General features: G+C 32.8%; 1 protein-coding gene across 2 annotated transcripts in view; it reads left to right on the top strand.

Annotated features, from left to right (window-relative positions):
• ARL13B (ARF like GTPase 13B) overlaps positions 1-15,934 on the top strand; it is a 74,842-nt gene extending 58,908 nt beyond the window's left edge. Inside the window, exons 7-10 of one of the 2 annotated variants that reach the window (XM_082655099.1) lie at positions 1,192-1,417; positions 3,796-3,912; positions 4,882-4,950; positions 14,687-15,934. In XM_082655099.1, the coding sequence (XP_082511225.1) occupies positions 1,192-1,417; positions 3,796-3,912; positions 4,882-4,950; positions 14,687-14,763 (489 nt within the window). In that variant the 3' untranslated portion in view covers positions 14,764-15,934. The remainder of the gene's footprint in view (positions 1-1,191; positions 1,418-3,795; positions 3,913-4,881; positions 4,951-14,686) is intronic. The other variant, XM_082655100.1, reaches the window with a different exon arrangement.
• The last annotated feature ends 950 nt before the right edge of the window (positions 15,935-16,884 follow it).

Here is a 16,884-nt window from a genome sequence, read left to right as displayed (position 1 = left end):
ATGAAAAATATTTGAGACCCAGGAAACAACAAAAAAAGAACCCTTAAAAAATTACTGTGTAAATAATGAAACTCTAGTAGAAAAACGAGCATTGGGTTATCATGGGTAGTTCTTTAAAGAAAAAATTAAAATGGCAATAAGCATATTTAATAACTTATCTTCAGTTGTATTGATAATAAAAATATTCAATGATAAATCAACACTGAGGTAAAAAATATTTATTAGTTTGGCAGAGATGTAAAAGATTGATAATGATTAAAAAAGCATTAAAAAAGATGTCACGGGGAGGACTTCCCTGGCAGTCCAGTGGTTAAAACTCTGTGGTTCCACTGTAGGGGGTGTGGGTTCGATCCCTGGTTGGGGAATTAAAATCCCACGTGCTGAGTGGCGAGGCCAAAAAAAAAAAAAAAAGATATGGGAAAATACACTCTCTCAACCCCTTGCCTGTGGTGTAATTTTACTTTAGTTTTTCTGAAGGAAAGTTTGTAGTATGGCACATTTAAAAATGTGCTTACTCATTGATCCAACAGCTTGACTGTTAGGAATTTATTCTAAAGAAGTAATTCAATGATTATATTTCTTATAATAGTGAACGGTTGAAAATCACTTCTTTGTCCATTGATTGGGTATTGGTAAAATAAGATGATAGAACCATTCAAAACGATTGCATAATTGATGAAAGTAGTAATGGCTTACACATATAGCATTATATAATATTTTCATAGCTAACACTTTATTATGTGTCATGCAATATTCTAAGCACTTTATAGGTTCATTGACAAAGAAATGTATATTCTTAAATTAAAATTTCAATTCTTTTTTGTTTAAAAATATACATAAATATGTATATATAGACAATCAATCACATTTATGTATGTTTGTGGATGGTGTATGTCTGTACATGTGTGGGGTAGGCAAAGAAAAGCACCTCTTTGTGACTATACGTCAAACAGTGGTCATCTCTAGATTGTGAAATTACTGGTAATATTTGTTTTCTTTCTTTATACTATCTCTGTTTTCTGAATGTTTGACAATTAGCATGCTTTAATGATAGACTCAACAAATAATTTTTTAATAGAAATATCACATTGCCTGGAAGTTACAGAATGCTCTTGGATTATTTGATTTCTCCCTTAATACAATCTTAGATATGACTATTATATTAAAAATGATATATTTCATTTTTGTCAGAATGAAAAAAAACTTGAAAGAGAGAAAAAGAGGCAAAATGTGGAGGAAGACAGTGATGGCTGTCCCCTGAAACATAAAATGGACCACGAGCAAATAGAGACACAGAGCCAGATCAGTGACAGTAGCCAAAAAAACAATGGGTTCGGAATAGTAGAAAATTATAAGGAGGCATTAACACAGCAGTTGGAAAATGAAGATGAGACAGAGCAGCAGTCATCAGAATCAGGTGATAATCTAGTTATTAAAAATATATATACTTATTTATTTTTATATTTATTTTATTTTTAAGTTTTATATATTACATATAACATAAATAATATATATATAAAACTTAAAAATACCTCTTTCATTTGTCATGATTATTTTCATAAAAAATGTATTGCAAGATCTTTCATCTCCAAATGCGTTATTTATCATGGTTTTCTCTTGAATTTTAGGTAATCATTAGTCAGTTTGCTAATTTATGTTTTTATTCATGATGCCTTAAAATCTAGTCCTTTGTAACTGAAAAGAATTTCAGCTGAGAATTCATTTTCAAAAACTTGGAATATTGCACAGCCCCAGGAATCTTTGGAACATATTTAAAACCTTTAAAGCTTTTGGAGGTTTGTTTTGTTTTTCTTAATCCTCATAATGTTATGATCAGCATCATTTCCTTTATTTGCTTGTTATTTCTATAGGATGCAGACATAATCAATTGAACATTTTGAAAGTTTTATCAAATAGCCATATTACTCTTATTTTAATATTATACAACATCTTCAATTCATAATTATTTTACTTTTTCTAAGTGGTTATGTAATTTAACAGGAAGTTCACATCTTTTGGTATCATAGAGAGAGCCTCTGCCTTTGGACTCAAGACATCCTGGGGTAGCATCCAGACTTTCTCACCTACTAGATATATGTTACGTTATATAGTGTTCTTCAGTCTTCGTCTCCTCTCTAAAATGGGGTTGTCATCTTTTTTTTCACCAGGCTTTTAGGTTTACTTATAATAAAAGTAACTCTATGGTGTTCCTAGCACAGGGCCTGACACATGGGAAATACCCAATAATCATTGCTTCCTTGCCATTCCTAGTTAGCAATATGGTTCCATGGTATATAAGAATTTTTGTACAGTATTAAAGAGTTTATGAAAATAAGATCTCAGTCCCTGAGCTGCAGATTAGCTCAATGGATATTTTGCTATATAGAAATAATTAGATTTGAAAGTTATAGTTTTGTAATTTGGGAAGTTAGGGTAGCCACATTTGTACCCATATCGCTCTATCAACAGTGTAAAACAAAAAGTAGACTTAAAGTGGCCTCTCAATATATTGGAAGAACTCTTTCAAACACTAATATGTTGTTAAAGAACAAAATGATTTGGTAGATGATTTGAAAATATTATTTAACACAGCACTATGCTATTTACCATAGCAGTTCTCGGGTATATTATTCTCATTATACAGAATAGGAAACCAGGGCCTTGGAGAGGTTGAGTAATTTAAGATCATATGTCTCATCTGTGGCTGTACTGAGACACACTTCCCTCAACTTCAGGTCCTCTGCTTCGTATCCTATGCTTGTCCATGACCCTGTTCTACTGCCCATCCGAAAGTACCATATGGTTCTGGAGGTTCTCTTTCCTTTCTCCCAGCTGTAAAGCTTACAGCTTTAATTGTAAAAAGATGTCTCCGTTTCTATCTAGAGTAAAATGTCTCAAGTGATACTAATTTACTTAGAAAAATAATGTTTCTAAATATATTTGTATTTCTCATTGCTTTATAGGTTTCATAGATGTTGGCTGCTTGTTGTGTAACAGATAATTTCCATTTTAGAAAATGTATTATATATATAAATTTAGCAATTTGGGATTGTCAGTGAAAATATTTCAGTGACTGTGATGTTTGGTTATTTAACTACTGTGCCTTCCTGGTTCACGTTGTTAAAGTTTACATGTTAACAACACAGATGCACTTAAAATGTTCATATGTGCTTAAGTGAGAATCTGTAAATAGTTATTTTTAGAAAGATTACAAATTCAATTCTGTAACGTCTAACAATGTGAGTTTTGGTTACATATATTTATATTGGGCGTATCTTATTTGGGGGTTATTTTCATGGATAATGTGTTTAGATTTGATTGGGGTGTTTTTTCACATTTCAAAGGATTATTTTTGGACTTATACCTAGAATAATTCTGTATATCCTATTGAGACAAACCAATTCCTCTCCTTTTTCTCCAGGTCATTCTGAGTTTCATGGAAATCCCTGCAGCTAGATAATTCCATTTACTTAGTATGATATTTGGGGAAAAAAATATTACTTTTGGAAATACCGACTTTTTTTGTATTCCAAATCACCTTTCATAGAACTTAAAATATGGCTTTTTGCCATTTGTGTCATATTCATCAATCATTCATCCAATAAACCATCACTTAAAAATTTATTCTTAGTAAAGGCAAGTTCACAGTTCATTATTGGTAACAATTTTTAAGTTGAATTGAAGATATATTCCTATGGTAATAATAATATCAATATTCTAATTCTATTCTTTAGTTTTTATTATAGAAGTAACTTCTTCACAGAGGCATAAAGTTTCATGTTTATATTCTTACAGATAACAGTAAAAAGAAAACTAAGAAGCTAAGAATGAAAAGGAGCCACCGTGTAGAACCTGTTAATACAGATGACTCTGTTCCTAAGAGTCCAACACCACCCCCACCTCCTCCTCCTGGTGAGTTAATTGATGTTGATACTGAATTTAGAAATACTGCTTTAAACATTGAAGAAAAAGAAAGAAATTATGCAGTTTTTATTCAGTATATTTATTATCTTGTGAATTGTGAAAAAGGTAGAATTTTTTGCTCCATCTACTTTGTTCAGAATTTATCAATGTAAATATCTGTTGCTTTTTTTATTCAGAAAAAATGTTTTATGAAAGTAAAAAAATAAGTAAAAATTAATAAGAAAACTTTACCTAAGCACTTCTTATAATGGATTCAAGTCCTATTTGAAATATCAGTACCCAGATTGCTAAAAGGAATTTAAGTTTAAGGAATGGATGGCTAACATGAGCTTTTAAAAAATTAGATCTTTCATCCTGAAAGTTAACATTTGAAACCAAGATGTGTGAGTGTTTCCATTATATTTCCAACATTCATGCTGACCTTCTAAGCTGTTATGAGGATTAAGTGGAATACTGCATATAAAGCACTGGGACATACTAACTGCACAATAATCGTAATTTTTTAGCACTGGGCATAGTACCTCACATACTCAATAAATATCAAACGTATATATTTATAATTTCCTTTTAGCCCTGCTAGAAGGCTTTAGATGGTAACATTTTCCTTTGAGAATTATTTTAAGACTCATTTCTAGTATTCCATTTAATAAGTGTACATTTCTTTTAGTCTCTGTTGGGGGTTAGAATAGTAGCCTAAGGTTATTTATGATGGTAGTGAGGATGTTTATATTTTTAATGAAAGGTAAATAAAAATTTTAAGCAGATATTACCAACCTATAATTACATTTTTAAATAGAAGCCATTTAAAATGGGTTTATGGTTATTCAGTACTGCATCATTCAGTATATATGAATTGATATTGAAGTTATATACATTCCTGTCAAGAAAGGGATCCTCTCAACAGACCTAAAGAGATATTGTTTAACAGTGTTTTTAAATGTTTTTCTTTTTCTTTAGTTGGCTGGGGAACCCCCAAAGTCACTAGACTTCCAAAACTTGAGCCTCTTGGTGAAACACGTCATAATGGTAATGCAAAAGGATCAGTTTTCAAAGCTCTACGTATCACATTCACTTTTCTTTACCTCATTACTTCAACAAACTTTTACTTTTGGAAGCCTTTCAAATCCACAACCATCCTTTTTCATTATACTCCACTTTTTTTCATTTATTTATTTTTTCATTCTTAAGTGCCCTTTGCCTCTATATAATTTGATTTGACCTTTATCTTAGAATACAGAGGTAAAGACCGTCAGAGCTTGTGTTTATCCATTATATATTAATGTAAATAGTTGTGAAAGGGAAAGAGTTTTAAATATCTTAAATATGAGACAGTACATTTATAGTGTTAAAAACTTCATTGTCCTATATATGCTCAATATACTCAATGATAATGTCGCATAATTGTTCTTTCTCTGCTTCTAATGATACTCAGCTGCTGTATATTACAATGAAGTAAAGAGTAACACAGTTTGTAAGATCAGAGACCAAATCAGTAAGCCAAATAAAGTTCAGCTAAATAGAAAGTTACTAAAGGCTTCATTGACTAAAGAAAACACTTTTTTTTGGATGAAATTAACACAAGGTTTAGTACAGCCAGTATAGGGCATAAGAACTTCACCTGGAAAACTAGAGAAAGGACAGTTGGAAGTAGAGAACTGCCTTATACAATAGGCAGAAGTTCTGATTTCAGACCATCAGCCCAGATTCTTTTAATAAAATATTTCTAAAATGCAGAAGGATAATTTTATATATATATATAGTAACTCAATAAACTTCTTTATCAAGAACATTTCATTTCCTTTCTGATAGCTTTGTTTACCTGATCTAGAACTTGGTTTCCTAAGAAGACCCATTTACTAGGGAAAAAAAAATCAGAAGTTTAATCTTTAGAAAAGCCTTATATATAATTTGAAATTATATTGAACAGTATAAAATATTTTATTCAAAAAGTATATAAATTTAAATGTGCTGGTTGCTTTCTTTTTCTGAATACTGTGTCAATAATGAAATATTTCTTCATAATCATTAGTGAAAATTAAAAGGTTTTTTTCAATTCTAAAGACAGAAAGTTTGTCCTTAGACCATATCAAAATTACAGTGAAATCACATGTCTTTTTGGTTGCTGACTTTACATCATGATGTTTTTATTGACTATAATAGGTTAATTCCTGTTTTATTACCCTCTGAAATTGTGTATGCTAGACTGCATCATCAGTTTAAATATTCACTGTGTTGTTAGAAACAATTAGATAATGCTAATATATGTGTGTATAAATACATGTGTGCATGTGTTTATACACAGATATATTAGCATTACCTAATTGTTTCTAACAACACAGTGAATATACATAAATACACGTATATAGAGAAAAATTAATTTCTCATATAACAGGTACTATTTTTTCTTACTGAATTGGGCATCCAACAAACAACTGTTTTGTATCTGACACCACCTGAAACATTGGTGTTGCCAAGATGAATAAGACGTAAATTCTACTTTTCTGGGGATCCTAGTCTAACAGAAAAGATAATACTCCAGCTTACTATAGTATATGTGACAATTCACAATATATGGTAAAAGGTTCTATGGTGTATAATTGGAGTACTGTGCACAAACTGCCTAGACAGTGAAAGTGATATTAGGACTGGCTCTTTGAAGAATGAGAAGAGTCAGTAAGTAGAAGGAACAGACTATTCAAGAGGTGGAGAGGTGGGAAAAGACATCGCTTATTTGGAAAATAGTATGAAGTTACTTGTGACTAGAGCTTAGTTAGGTTCATGTGGGTAGAATGGATAAGAAAGAGGAAGTTTAAAGTTATAGAGAGTGCTGATCTTTGAATTATAGCTTATAGCCAGATTGTTTAGGGCCTCACATGTATGTTAAGATGTCTGGACTCACTATAATTTTACAGGAGACACTATACATTTTTAGCAGAGAAATAGTATTACAAGGTTTATTGTTTAGGATAATAATTTTTGTCACAATGTAAAGTATAGACTAGATTGTGGTCACACCTGAAGTAAGGATCCCAGTTAGAAGCTGTTGCAGTAGTCAGAGTGAGAAGTGAAGATAGGAATTGGAATTGAGAATAAAAATGTATGCAAGGAATATATGAACAGTTATAAGTACTATATAATGAATGGATGTATGGGATAAAAGGAGAGAGGAACAGGAAATTATTTGGCTCAAGGAGCTAGAAGGTTGGTGCTATTTCTAAGACTGAAAATACATGAGGAGGAAGGAAACTTTCTCTGGAGGTGTCTGTAGGCTTATCTATTTGGAAATTTCTATAAGCCAGTACAAATAAGATTTTGGAGCTCTGGAGAAAAGGGACACAGGTGGGTGGGAGGGTATGTAGGTAGTTTGTTTTTTCAGTTGTCATCGCACAATAGGAATGCTTTGTTCTGTAATAGATGTTCTGTAATTGGTTACTGAATGAATGCAGTTGAAAGAATGATAGTTTCCTGTTTCTGAGGGAAAGTATGTAGAATAAGGAGAAAAGAACTAATGGTAGCATCTAGGGGGAACATTATAGTTAGAAGCAAGTGAAAAAGAGGTTGAAAATGGGCTAAAAAGGTTGTTTTTTGTTTTTGCTTTGTTTTTCTTTGCTTTCCTGTATTTATTTTTAAATTAGAACTCCTGGGAAAGAATTATAATCAGTTAGTTAAGTTTAAGACCACCATTGTTCTAATATATCAGTTAATTTTAAGTATGTATCAATAAACTTAACTTTTCAGAGCAAAGAATTAGACATCCTAACTTCACAAGTTTTTAAATATCTGTATTATTTTTTCTCATAAATTTTAAGGCAAAGTATACCTTATCTAGGTAAAAAAAGATGTACAATCAACTCTGCTTTCATTAATGGAGAAGAAAGTAGGTATAATAAATTTAAATTTTTAATTAAAAAGCTTAAATTAGTTTTTAGTGTTTATCACGAGATTTTCATCTGAGATGCTGATAGTTGCCAATTTTATAATCTCATTCTCTTCTCTTCCCTAACTTTGTACACATTTATTTGAATGTGGTTGATGGCAAGTAGACAACAGATACATGACAAACAAGGGTAAATAATTAAAAGTTAACTACATTTGGGTTTGGCATTTAAAATTTACTGAGATGAAAAACAATTTGTTGTAGTCAAATTAGGAATTAAGGCAGATTCTTATTTGTTCTTTGATTAGAGACATTTACATTGATGGCAATTTAATTTTATTACTTTTCTAATTTCTTTTATTTTCTGTAAACTTCACTCTGTGTAACAGGTAAGACAGATGCATTCTTCACTTTGTAAATACTCTCAATCGGTACTTTATCAACATGTTACGTGTTATACATTATGAGAAATAAATCCAAGATTCTGTTAGCCAAAAATACCAAGTGCAAAACTAAAGAATATTTTCAAATCTTAAAATATGAATCAAGATTAAATTTTGTATGTTAAAAAGTTTGGAGCCCTTTATAAAAATGGGTGTCAATTAATTTGGTCATATCAGTCGGGCACTATGATCAACTTATATCCCCTACATTTAAGGCAATAAGAAACCTATTTTGTGTAGAATGGTTTAATTCTGGCGGTTAAATACAGAATCACATTTAATCAAAAGAAACTTTTTCTTTGTGATGATTAAATTAAATCAAATACAGAATTAAATTAAATACAGAATTATTCTGAAATAATACAGAATCAACTGCAAAAAAAAATAATTTCTTGGGAGGGAAAAAGATACTTCTTGCCATGTGTATGTGATTTATCTTTTTAGTAGGGTACTTTTAAATTCCAGAAGTAAAACATAATAGAAACGGTATTCATTCTGGTTTAATCTTGAGTTCTGTTATGTGTTATAATTCTCATTAATTTTGAAATCAAGAAATTAGAAAAGGCATACTTTAAATTTATCAAATAATTGTCTCTGTTATAATTTTAATTATAGCAATAGTAATAACTGTATATACTATGTGACTGGCATATTGCTAAGCACTTTAGGTACATTATCTCATTTAAATTCTTCTAATAGCCTTGTAAGATGGGCAATTTTTTGTGTAAGGAACTTATACCCCAAGGTCACATAGCTATAAGTGGCAAAATCAGGATTTGAACTTAGGTCTGTCCAGCTTTGAAATCCATACTTTGAATTCATTATATTATACTATTACATTAAGATTTGTTAGAGCATCATTGCAGCTTAGTAGTTGCTTTAAATTTATAGTTGCTTGAACAATCATTTTCTCCTAATTTTTTTAAAGAGGCAAGAGTATACAGTTTATTATTTAAAAATTTTTTTTTTGTTAAGTAATGATATAGCTGTGGCAAATCAAGTATTGTCTATGGTACACTCTGGTAGAGGCTGCAAACTGATGACACAAGGCAAATCTGACTGTTTAACCAAACTGATGACACAAGAGCAAATCTGACTGTTTAACCAAACTGATGTTCAAAATGTTTGAAATAGGGGGTACATGATGGTGGTATGTCTCATTACTGGTGGTGTTAACCTTGATCATTTGGATAAGGTGGTATTTGCCACATTGTAAAATGTTACTGTTTTCCCTCTTTGTAATTAGTAAATATTTTAGAAGTGATTCTTTGAGATTATGCAAATATTCTGTTCTCCACAAACTTTAGCCTACTAGTTTTAGCCTCCATCATTGGACTGTGTCTGCAATAATTATTACTATGGTATTTGCCTAATGGTAATTTTCTGTTTCTCTTTCTTACATTGAAATTTATTCAGATTCATTATTTAATTTATTTTTTATTTTTTCCTTCCAGTTTTATTGAGATATAATTGATTTAAAGCACTATATAAGTTTAAAGTATACAGCATAATGACTTGACTTACATACATCATAAAATGATTATCACAATAAACTTAGTGAACATCCATCATCTCATACAGATAAAAACAAAAGAAAAAGAAACTTTTTCCTTGTGATGAGAACTGTTAGGATTTATTCTCTTAACAACTTTCATATATAACATACAGCAGTGTTAATTAATTAATCATGCTTTACATTACATTCCTAGTACTTACTTATTTTATAACTGGAAGTTTGTACCTTTTGACCACCTTCATCACCATACAAAGATACTACATTATTATTGACTATATTCCCCACTCTGTACATTTCATCCCTGTGACTCATTTATTTTGTAACTGGAAATTTGTACCTCTTAATTTCCCTCACCTACTTCACTCATTCCCCCAACAACCCTACTGCCCTTGCTACCCACCTCCCCTGTCCAGCAGCTATCTGTTTGTTCTCTGTATCTATGACTGTTTCTGTTTTATGTTTGTTCATTTGTTTTTTTTTTTAGATTCCACATGCCAGTGATATCATACAGTATTTGTCTGACTTGTTTCATTTAGCATAATACTCTCTAGGTCTATCCATGTTGTCAAAATGGTAAGGTATCCTTTTTTTTTTTCTGGCTGAGTGATATTCCAGTGAGTGTGTGTGTGTGTGTGTGTGTGTGCGTGTGTTTATATGTGTATCACATCTTCTTTATCCATTCGTCTACTGATGGGCACTTAAGGTTGTTTCATATCTTGGCTATTGTGAATAATGCTGTAATGAATAAGGGGGGTGCACATATCTTTTTGAATTAGTGTTTTTGTTTTTTTTGGAAAAATACCCAGAAGTAGAATTGCTGGACTGTATGGTAGTTCTATTTCTAATTTTTTGAGGAACTTCCATACTGTTTTTCATAGTGGCTGCTGTGCTGTTTACTTTCCCACCAACAGTGCATGAGGTTCCCTTTTCTCCACATCTTCACCAACATTTGTTATTTGTGTTGTTTTTGATGATAGCCATTCTGACAAGTGTGAGGTGATATCTCATTGTGGTTTTAATTTGCATTTCCCTGATGATAGTGATGTTGAGCAACTATTCACATGTCTGTTGGCCATCTGTCTGTTTTCTTTGGAATAATGTCTATTTAGGTCCTCTAGCCCATTTTTAAATTGGATTGTTTGTTTTTTTGATGTTGAGTTGCATGAATTCTTTGTATATTCAGATGTTAACCGCTTATTCGATATATCATTTGCAAATATCTTCTCCCATTCAGTAGGCTTTCGTTTTGTTCATAATTTCCTTGCTATGCAAAAGCTTTTTAGTTTGATGTAGTCCCATTTGTTTATTTTTGCTTTTGTTTCCCTTGACTGAGGAGACATATCCAAAAAATATCGTTAAGACTGATGTCATAGAGTACACTGCCTATGTTTTCTTCTAGGATTTTTATGGTTTCACATTTTACATTTAAGTCTTTAGTCATTTAAAATTTATTTTTGTATATGGTGTGAGAAGGTAATCCAGTTTGATTATTTTGCGTGTAACTCTCCAGTTTTCCCAGTACCATATATTGAAGAGGCTGTCTTTTCTCCATTGTATATTCTTGCCTCCTTTGTCATGGCCTTTTTTTTAGTGGCAGCCCTAGAGTTTGCAATATACATTCACAACGAATCCAAGTCCACTTTCAAATAATACTATACAACTTAATGGGTAGTGTGAATACCTGTAATAACCAAAGAATCCTAATTCTTTCCTCCTGTCCCTTGTTTCATTGCTATCATCCATTGATTTATATATAAGCATATATATAAGCATATATAAGCATATATATAAGCATATATAAGCATACATAAGCATTTATATATAAGCATATATGTACATAAGATATGCATATAAGTATATATAATCAGATACATTGTTGCTATTAATATTTTGAACAAACTGTTATCTGTTGGATCAATTAAGAATATGAAAAATAAGTTTTCATTTTACCTTTACATATTTCTTCTTTGATACTTTTTCTTTCTTTATGTAAATCTGAGTTTCTGATGTTTATTATTTTCCTTCTGTCTGAAGAACTTTTAACATCTCTTGCAAGCCAGGTCTAATGGGAACAGATTCCTTCAGTTTTTGTTTTTCTGAGAAAGTTTTTATTTCTCTTTTACTTTTGAGGAATAATTTTGCAGGGTATAGAATTCTAGGTTGGTGGCAGTTCTTTTTTCTCTAAATACTTAAAAAATTTCACTCTACTTTCTTCTTGCTTGCATGGTTTCTGGGGAGAAGTTGAATGTAATTCTTACCTTTGTCCACCTACTGGAAAAGTGGTTTTTCCCCCCTGGCTTCTTTCAGGATTTTTTTTTTTCCTTGATTTTCTGTAATGTGAAAATGATACACCTAGGTGTAGTTTTGGGGACATTTATCCTGCACAATGTTCTCTACGTTTCTTAAATCTGGTGTTTGGTGTTTGACATTACTTTGAGGAAATTCTCAGTCATTATTGCTTCAGCTGTTGCTTCTGCTCCTTTCTCTCTTCTCCTTCTGGTATTCCCATTACATGTATGTTAGACCTTTGGTGCTTGAACAGTTCTCGGATGTTCTCTTTTTTTCTTTTCAGTTCTTTTTGCTTTTTAGTTTTCAAGGATTCTATTGATATATATCTCTTTTCCCAGCCATGTTCAGTTTACTAATAAACCCATCAAACGCATTCTTCACTTCTGTTACAGTGTTTTTTTCTCTTTTCCCAAAAGCATTTCTTTCTGGTTCTTAGGACTTCCATCTCTCTGCTTACATTTCCCATCTGTTCTTGCATGCTGTCTACTTCATCCATGAAAGCCCTTAGCTGATTAGTCATAGTTGTTTTAAATACCGGGCCTGATAATTCCAGTATCAGTGCCATATCTTGTTTTGACGCTTGCTCTGTCTCTTCAAATTGTGTTTTTGCCTTCTGGACTTTTTTCTTGATAGTCCAGCATGATGTACTTGGTAAAAGGAACTACTGTAAATAGGCCTTTAGTAATGCCATGGTGCTGTGTGGTGGCAGGGGAAGCATTCTATGTTCCTGTGATTAGGTCTCAAGTCTTTTAGTGAGCCTGTGCCTCTGGACTGTTAACTTCTTAAGAGTTTCTCAATTTTTTTTTCTCCCCCATTAAGTGGTGCAGAATGGCTAGGGCCAGCTGGAATTGGTTATTGCTCTTCCCCAGGTGGGTTAGGTTCTGATAATACCCCAGCAGGTTAGACTCTGGTTAACTAGTTTCCTCTGAGTGTGGGCCTTGTTAAGAACAAAATACTCCAAGGTATTTAATAATGGTTCCTTTTCCCCTGCTCTGCTGTGAGCAGGAGGGGATTTTTCTCCAGTGTTTACTGTGGGAATTTGTTCAGTCTCCTGGAGCTGAATCTCACAATATCGGGGAGGGGGTCCCCCTTATGACTTAATTTCCCTGGAGTTTTTAACTCTCAGGCTGGTCCACACTGAGCATCCAGCATTTTGTCAATCACATTTCAGGTTTTCCTACCTGGGCACTGGTTCCCTCAGCACTTTCCATTCATGAATGTCTGGCCTGGTAAACTGAGACTTCCTGTGTTTGCCTGTCTCTCCAATACTGAGGGCAGTGGTTTGTTTTGTGACCTCCCCTCTCTTACGGATCCCAGAAGAACTGGTGATTTTTTAGTCTGTTCAGCTGTTTACTTCTTGTTAGCATGGAGTGACTTCTAAGCTTCTTAAATGCTGTTAGGACTTTGCTAAATTAATGTTTGTTAAGTAGAGCCCCTGGCCTCAGTTCAAAAAGACCAGAAGAGAAATTGAAATAGAGAAATTACTCACAGGTCCTGAAGGAAGTACATGACATGCTTCAAGGGTTCCACAGTGAGAAGTGGGAGGTCAAGGCAAGCTGTAGGCAGAGAGAACTGTAGTACCTGGGCCACATGCCTTTATTAGGGTCTGTGGATGGAGTGCTTTGGGGTTCCCAGGCTAAGGCCAGATTGGTCAGTTTAAACCAAAACAGCGGAGTTTTGGTACGTTCCTCTGGGGTATTATCTAAGGGAAGGTGAGGGAGACAGTTGATCACGAAGGCCATTGGGGAAGTCATATCAGGAACTTAGCATTTACCTGTGATTCTGCAGGCTGTTTTCTAGAGCATGTTCTTGCATGAGGTGCTAGTATCTATTTAAGGCCCCCACAGGCCACTTGGCCAGACAAAATAGATGCTGAGGCAGCAATACCATGGAGTAGCTTAGCTAAACTCCGGCCCATGCAGAACTGGAAATGGGCCCCTGAATATATTTTTAATATATTTATTTCAAGTAATCTTGAACACCTGTGCTTCTAGAATAATTTTTAAGGTAATAGGCCAGAAAATACTTACTGAAGGTTTCCATATGCTATTAAATTGATAAACCTAAATTTATGTTAATTAAGGGCTAGGAACTTATTATGAAGTACAAATTAAGACTGTTTCTGTATCAAATATGCCCTAAATCAATGAACTATATTGAAGCATCATTGTAAAAGATTCCTATGTACCAGAACACTAAGATAATTAATGAATTTTTCTCTGCAAATTCCTAGAAGTAATAGCCATTGGATAAGGATATGGATTGTACAAATACTGATTTTATCAGGGCTTTGGCAATAGGTTCCATAAATTTTAGATGTTTGTTGTTTGCTTTGTTCTAATGTGAACACTTAATTGGAAACAATAATAATAATATATACATTAGGTGCAGCTTTTTATTAAATCAAGTAGAGATTAATTTATAACCTAGAGTTATGAATTTACGCTAGTGGTTGTGTTTTGAATTTATTCAAGTTTTTTTGGATTCTGCCTTTTCTTTCCCTTGTCCTCCCCAACCATTGCTTCACCTGTAAAGTCAGAGTGTCTTACTCTTTTAAAGGTGGAAATTAAAGAATTGTGTCAGAAATCTTGATTTACCATAAGACTTGTATATTTTTGGTACCCCTTCTTTGCACAGACTTCTACGGGAAGCCACTGCCTCCCCTGGCTGTGCGACAGAGACCTAACAGTGATTCTCACGACGTCATATCATAACCAGCTCATATGGACGCGCTCTGTTAAGGTCGGCAAGATGAGCTGGAGGACCTTCTTTCTCAAAGGAGAAAAACCCTGAACATCGATGACTGGGGCAAGACAACCGTAGCAGTATCAGTGAGCCAAAGACCTGACTGTTTTGATAATTACTTACCCATGGTCTTCATGGTTCAAAGAAAAAAAAGAAGCAAAATGACCAGCAAATGGGACAAGCATTTGGACCAAGTTAGCAAAAATAAGTGTTGACTCTGATTTATACATCCCCACTCATGGGCATATTCCTGAAGGAAAAGCTGTTCAGAAAAAGAGCCAATGAACTCTGTACACTTTCTTTACTATTTGTTTAATAGTCTTTATTTCTGTATCTTAAACATTTGTAAGATATATGTGCATGGAAAGGGAATTCTTAGGAATTTATAACCTAAATTTTTAACTTTTTATATTTTTCTAAAACTTTGGTTTAAGAATTTTAATTACTAAGATATTGACTGTGCACTTTTCTATAGATGCTTTGTTTAAACTGTGTCTGGAAAATGGAGTTGATTTACATGACAGACATGAACTATACAAACAGGATATATTTATATGGTTTGAGGTATGTTTTATAATAGTACTGTTCTTGAAATATACATCCTAATTTTACCTTATTTTAAGATATCTTTTTAAAATCGATTCTCAGATTTTTATTTTACCAAATTATGTTATTTGAAAGCACTAATTAATTAATTGAATTTTTGTTGTTTGTTTTCTTTGGTGATGTTCCCAATAAATGAGAGACACTTGCAATACCTTTTGACTTACATGCTTTTTAAATTAATAAAACTGTTTTCTGAGATATTATTAAAAGTTCCAATAAACACCTCTTTCAAAGATTAGATCTTTTCAGAGATCAGGGTGCTTCTTCTCACTCCCTTGTTCTATCAGAAGCTTCAGTGACTCTTTTAGGTTATTCTAATTCTCTTTTGCCTTGAAATTAAAGGCAAAAAGACCAGAAAAGCTACTGTAGTCCAGAGACTTTATTTTATAACCGGGAAATACTTGGGTACTAAAGAAATAAGAATGAAATGTTGGTTTAAATTACATTTATAAAGAAATAATTCCAAAATAATTACTTAATTTAAAATAATAGTACTTCTCTTGCACTGAAGAACGGCATCTATAGGATTCTTCCTCATCTGGCATTTAGACAAACTTTTAGATATATATTTTGAATAATAGATTCAAATGTTTAATTAAAAGCATCCATTTACATCAAGGTGAAAATACTCTAACCCAGCAGTCCCCAACCTTTTTGGCACCAGGGACCATCCCCCACACACACCGTCTGTGGAAGACAATTTTTCCATGGACGGTGGGGGGATGGTTCAGGAGGTAATGTGAGTGATGGGGGGCGATGGGGAGCGGTAGATGGAGCTTCGCTTGCTCGCCCGCCCCTCACCTGCTCTGTGGCCTGTTCCTAACAGGCCAAGGACTGGTATCGGTCCGCAGCCCGGGGGTTGGGGACCCCTGCCCTAAACAGTAATCACCTTGTTAAAATTGGTCAGTTTGGCAACTTGTACTGTTAACAGACTTATACTGGTATCTGACAATAACATGATTAAGTATGTCTAAGACAGTTTAATACGATTATTTACTTTTAAAATTTTCCTTTAGAGCATCACATTTTATTCACATTTTTTAACTCATTGAACACGTTTATTAATCAGGTCACTTATTACTGTAGTCAGCATCATATGCAGTTTTTTGGAGTTTTGTACATGGGACCTACTTAGCACACTGAATAGAAAAAGCGTTCTATTTCAGATACAAAATTCATAACAACCTAAATTTGATACGTGACTGAAGTGTAAGGAAAAGCAACACAAGAAGACAATGTAAATTTTGAATTGGATTTTAGAGAAGAAACTTGTTTGTATATCTTTTTTGGTTCCATTTTGTAAAATTTACATTTATTCATTTTCTAAAACCTAAACTAACACTTTTGCCATTTTTAATATTCATCTAGTTTGGGAATAGATATAAATCTTTAAAATTTTTGTTTCCTACCAGTGATTACTGTAGTGTACAATAATTACTGAGTCCATTTAATAAAAATAAATAAAAATCATTTTCAAGATTTTG

This window comes from Grampus griseus (assembly GCF_964374135.1).
Source record: "Grampus griseus genome assembly, chromosome: 5".
Classification (NCBI taxonomy): Eukaryota; Metazoa; Chordata; class Mammalia; order Artiodactyla; family Delphinidae; genus Grampus; species Grampus griseus.
This window is presented reverse-complemented; position numbering and strand designations above follow the sequence as displayed.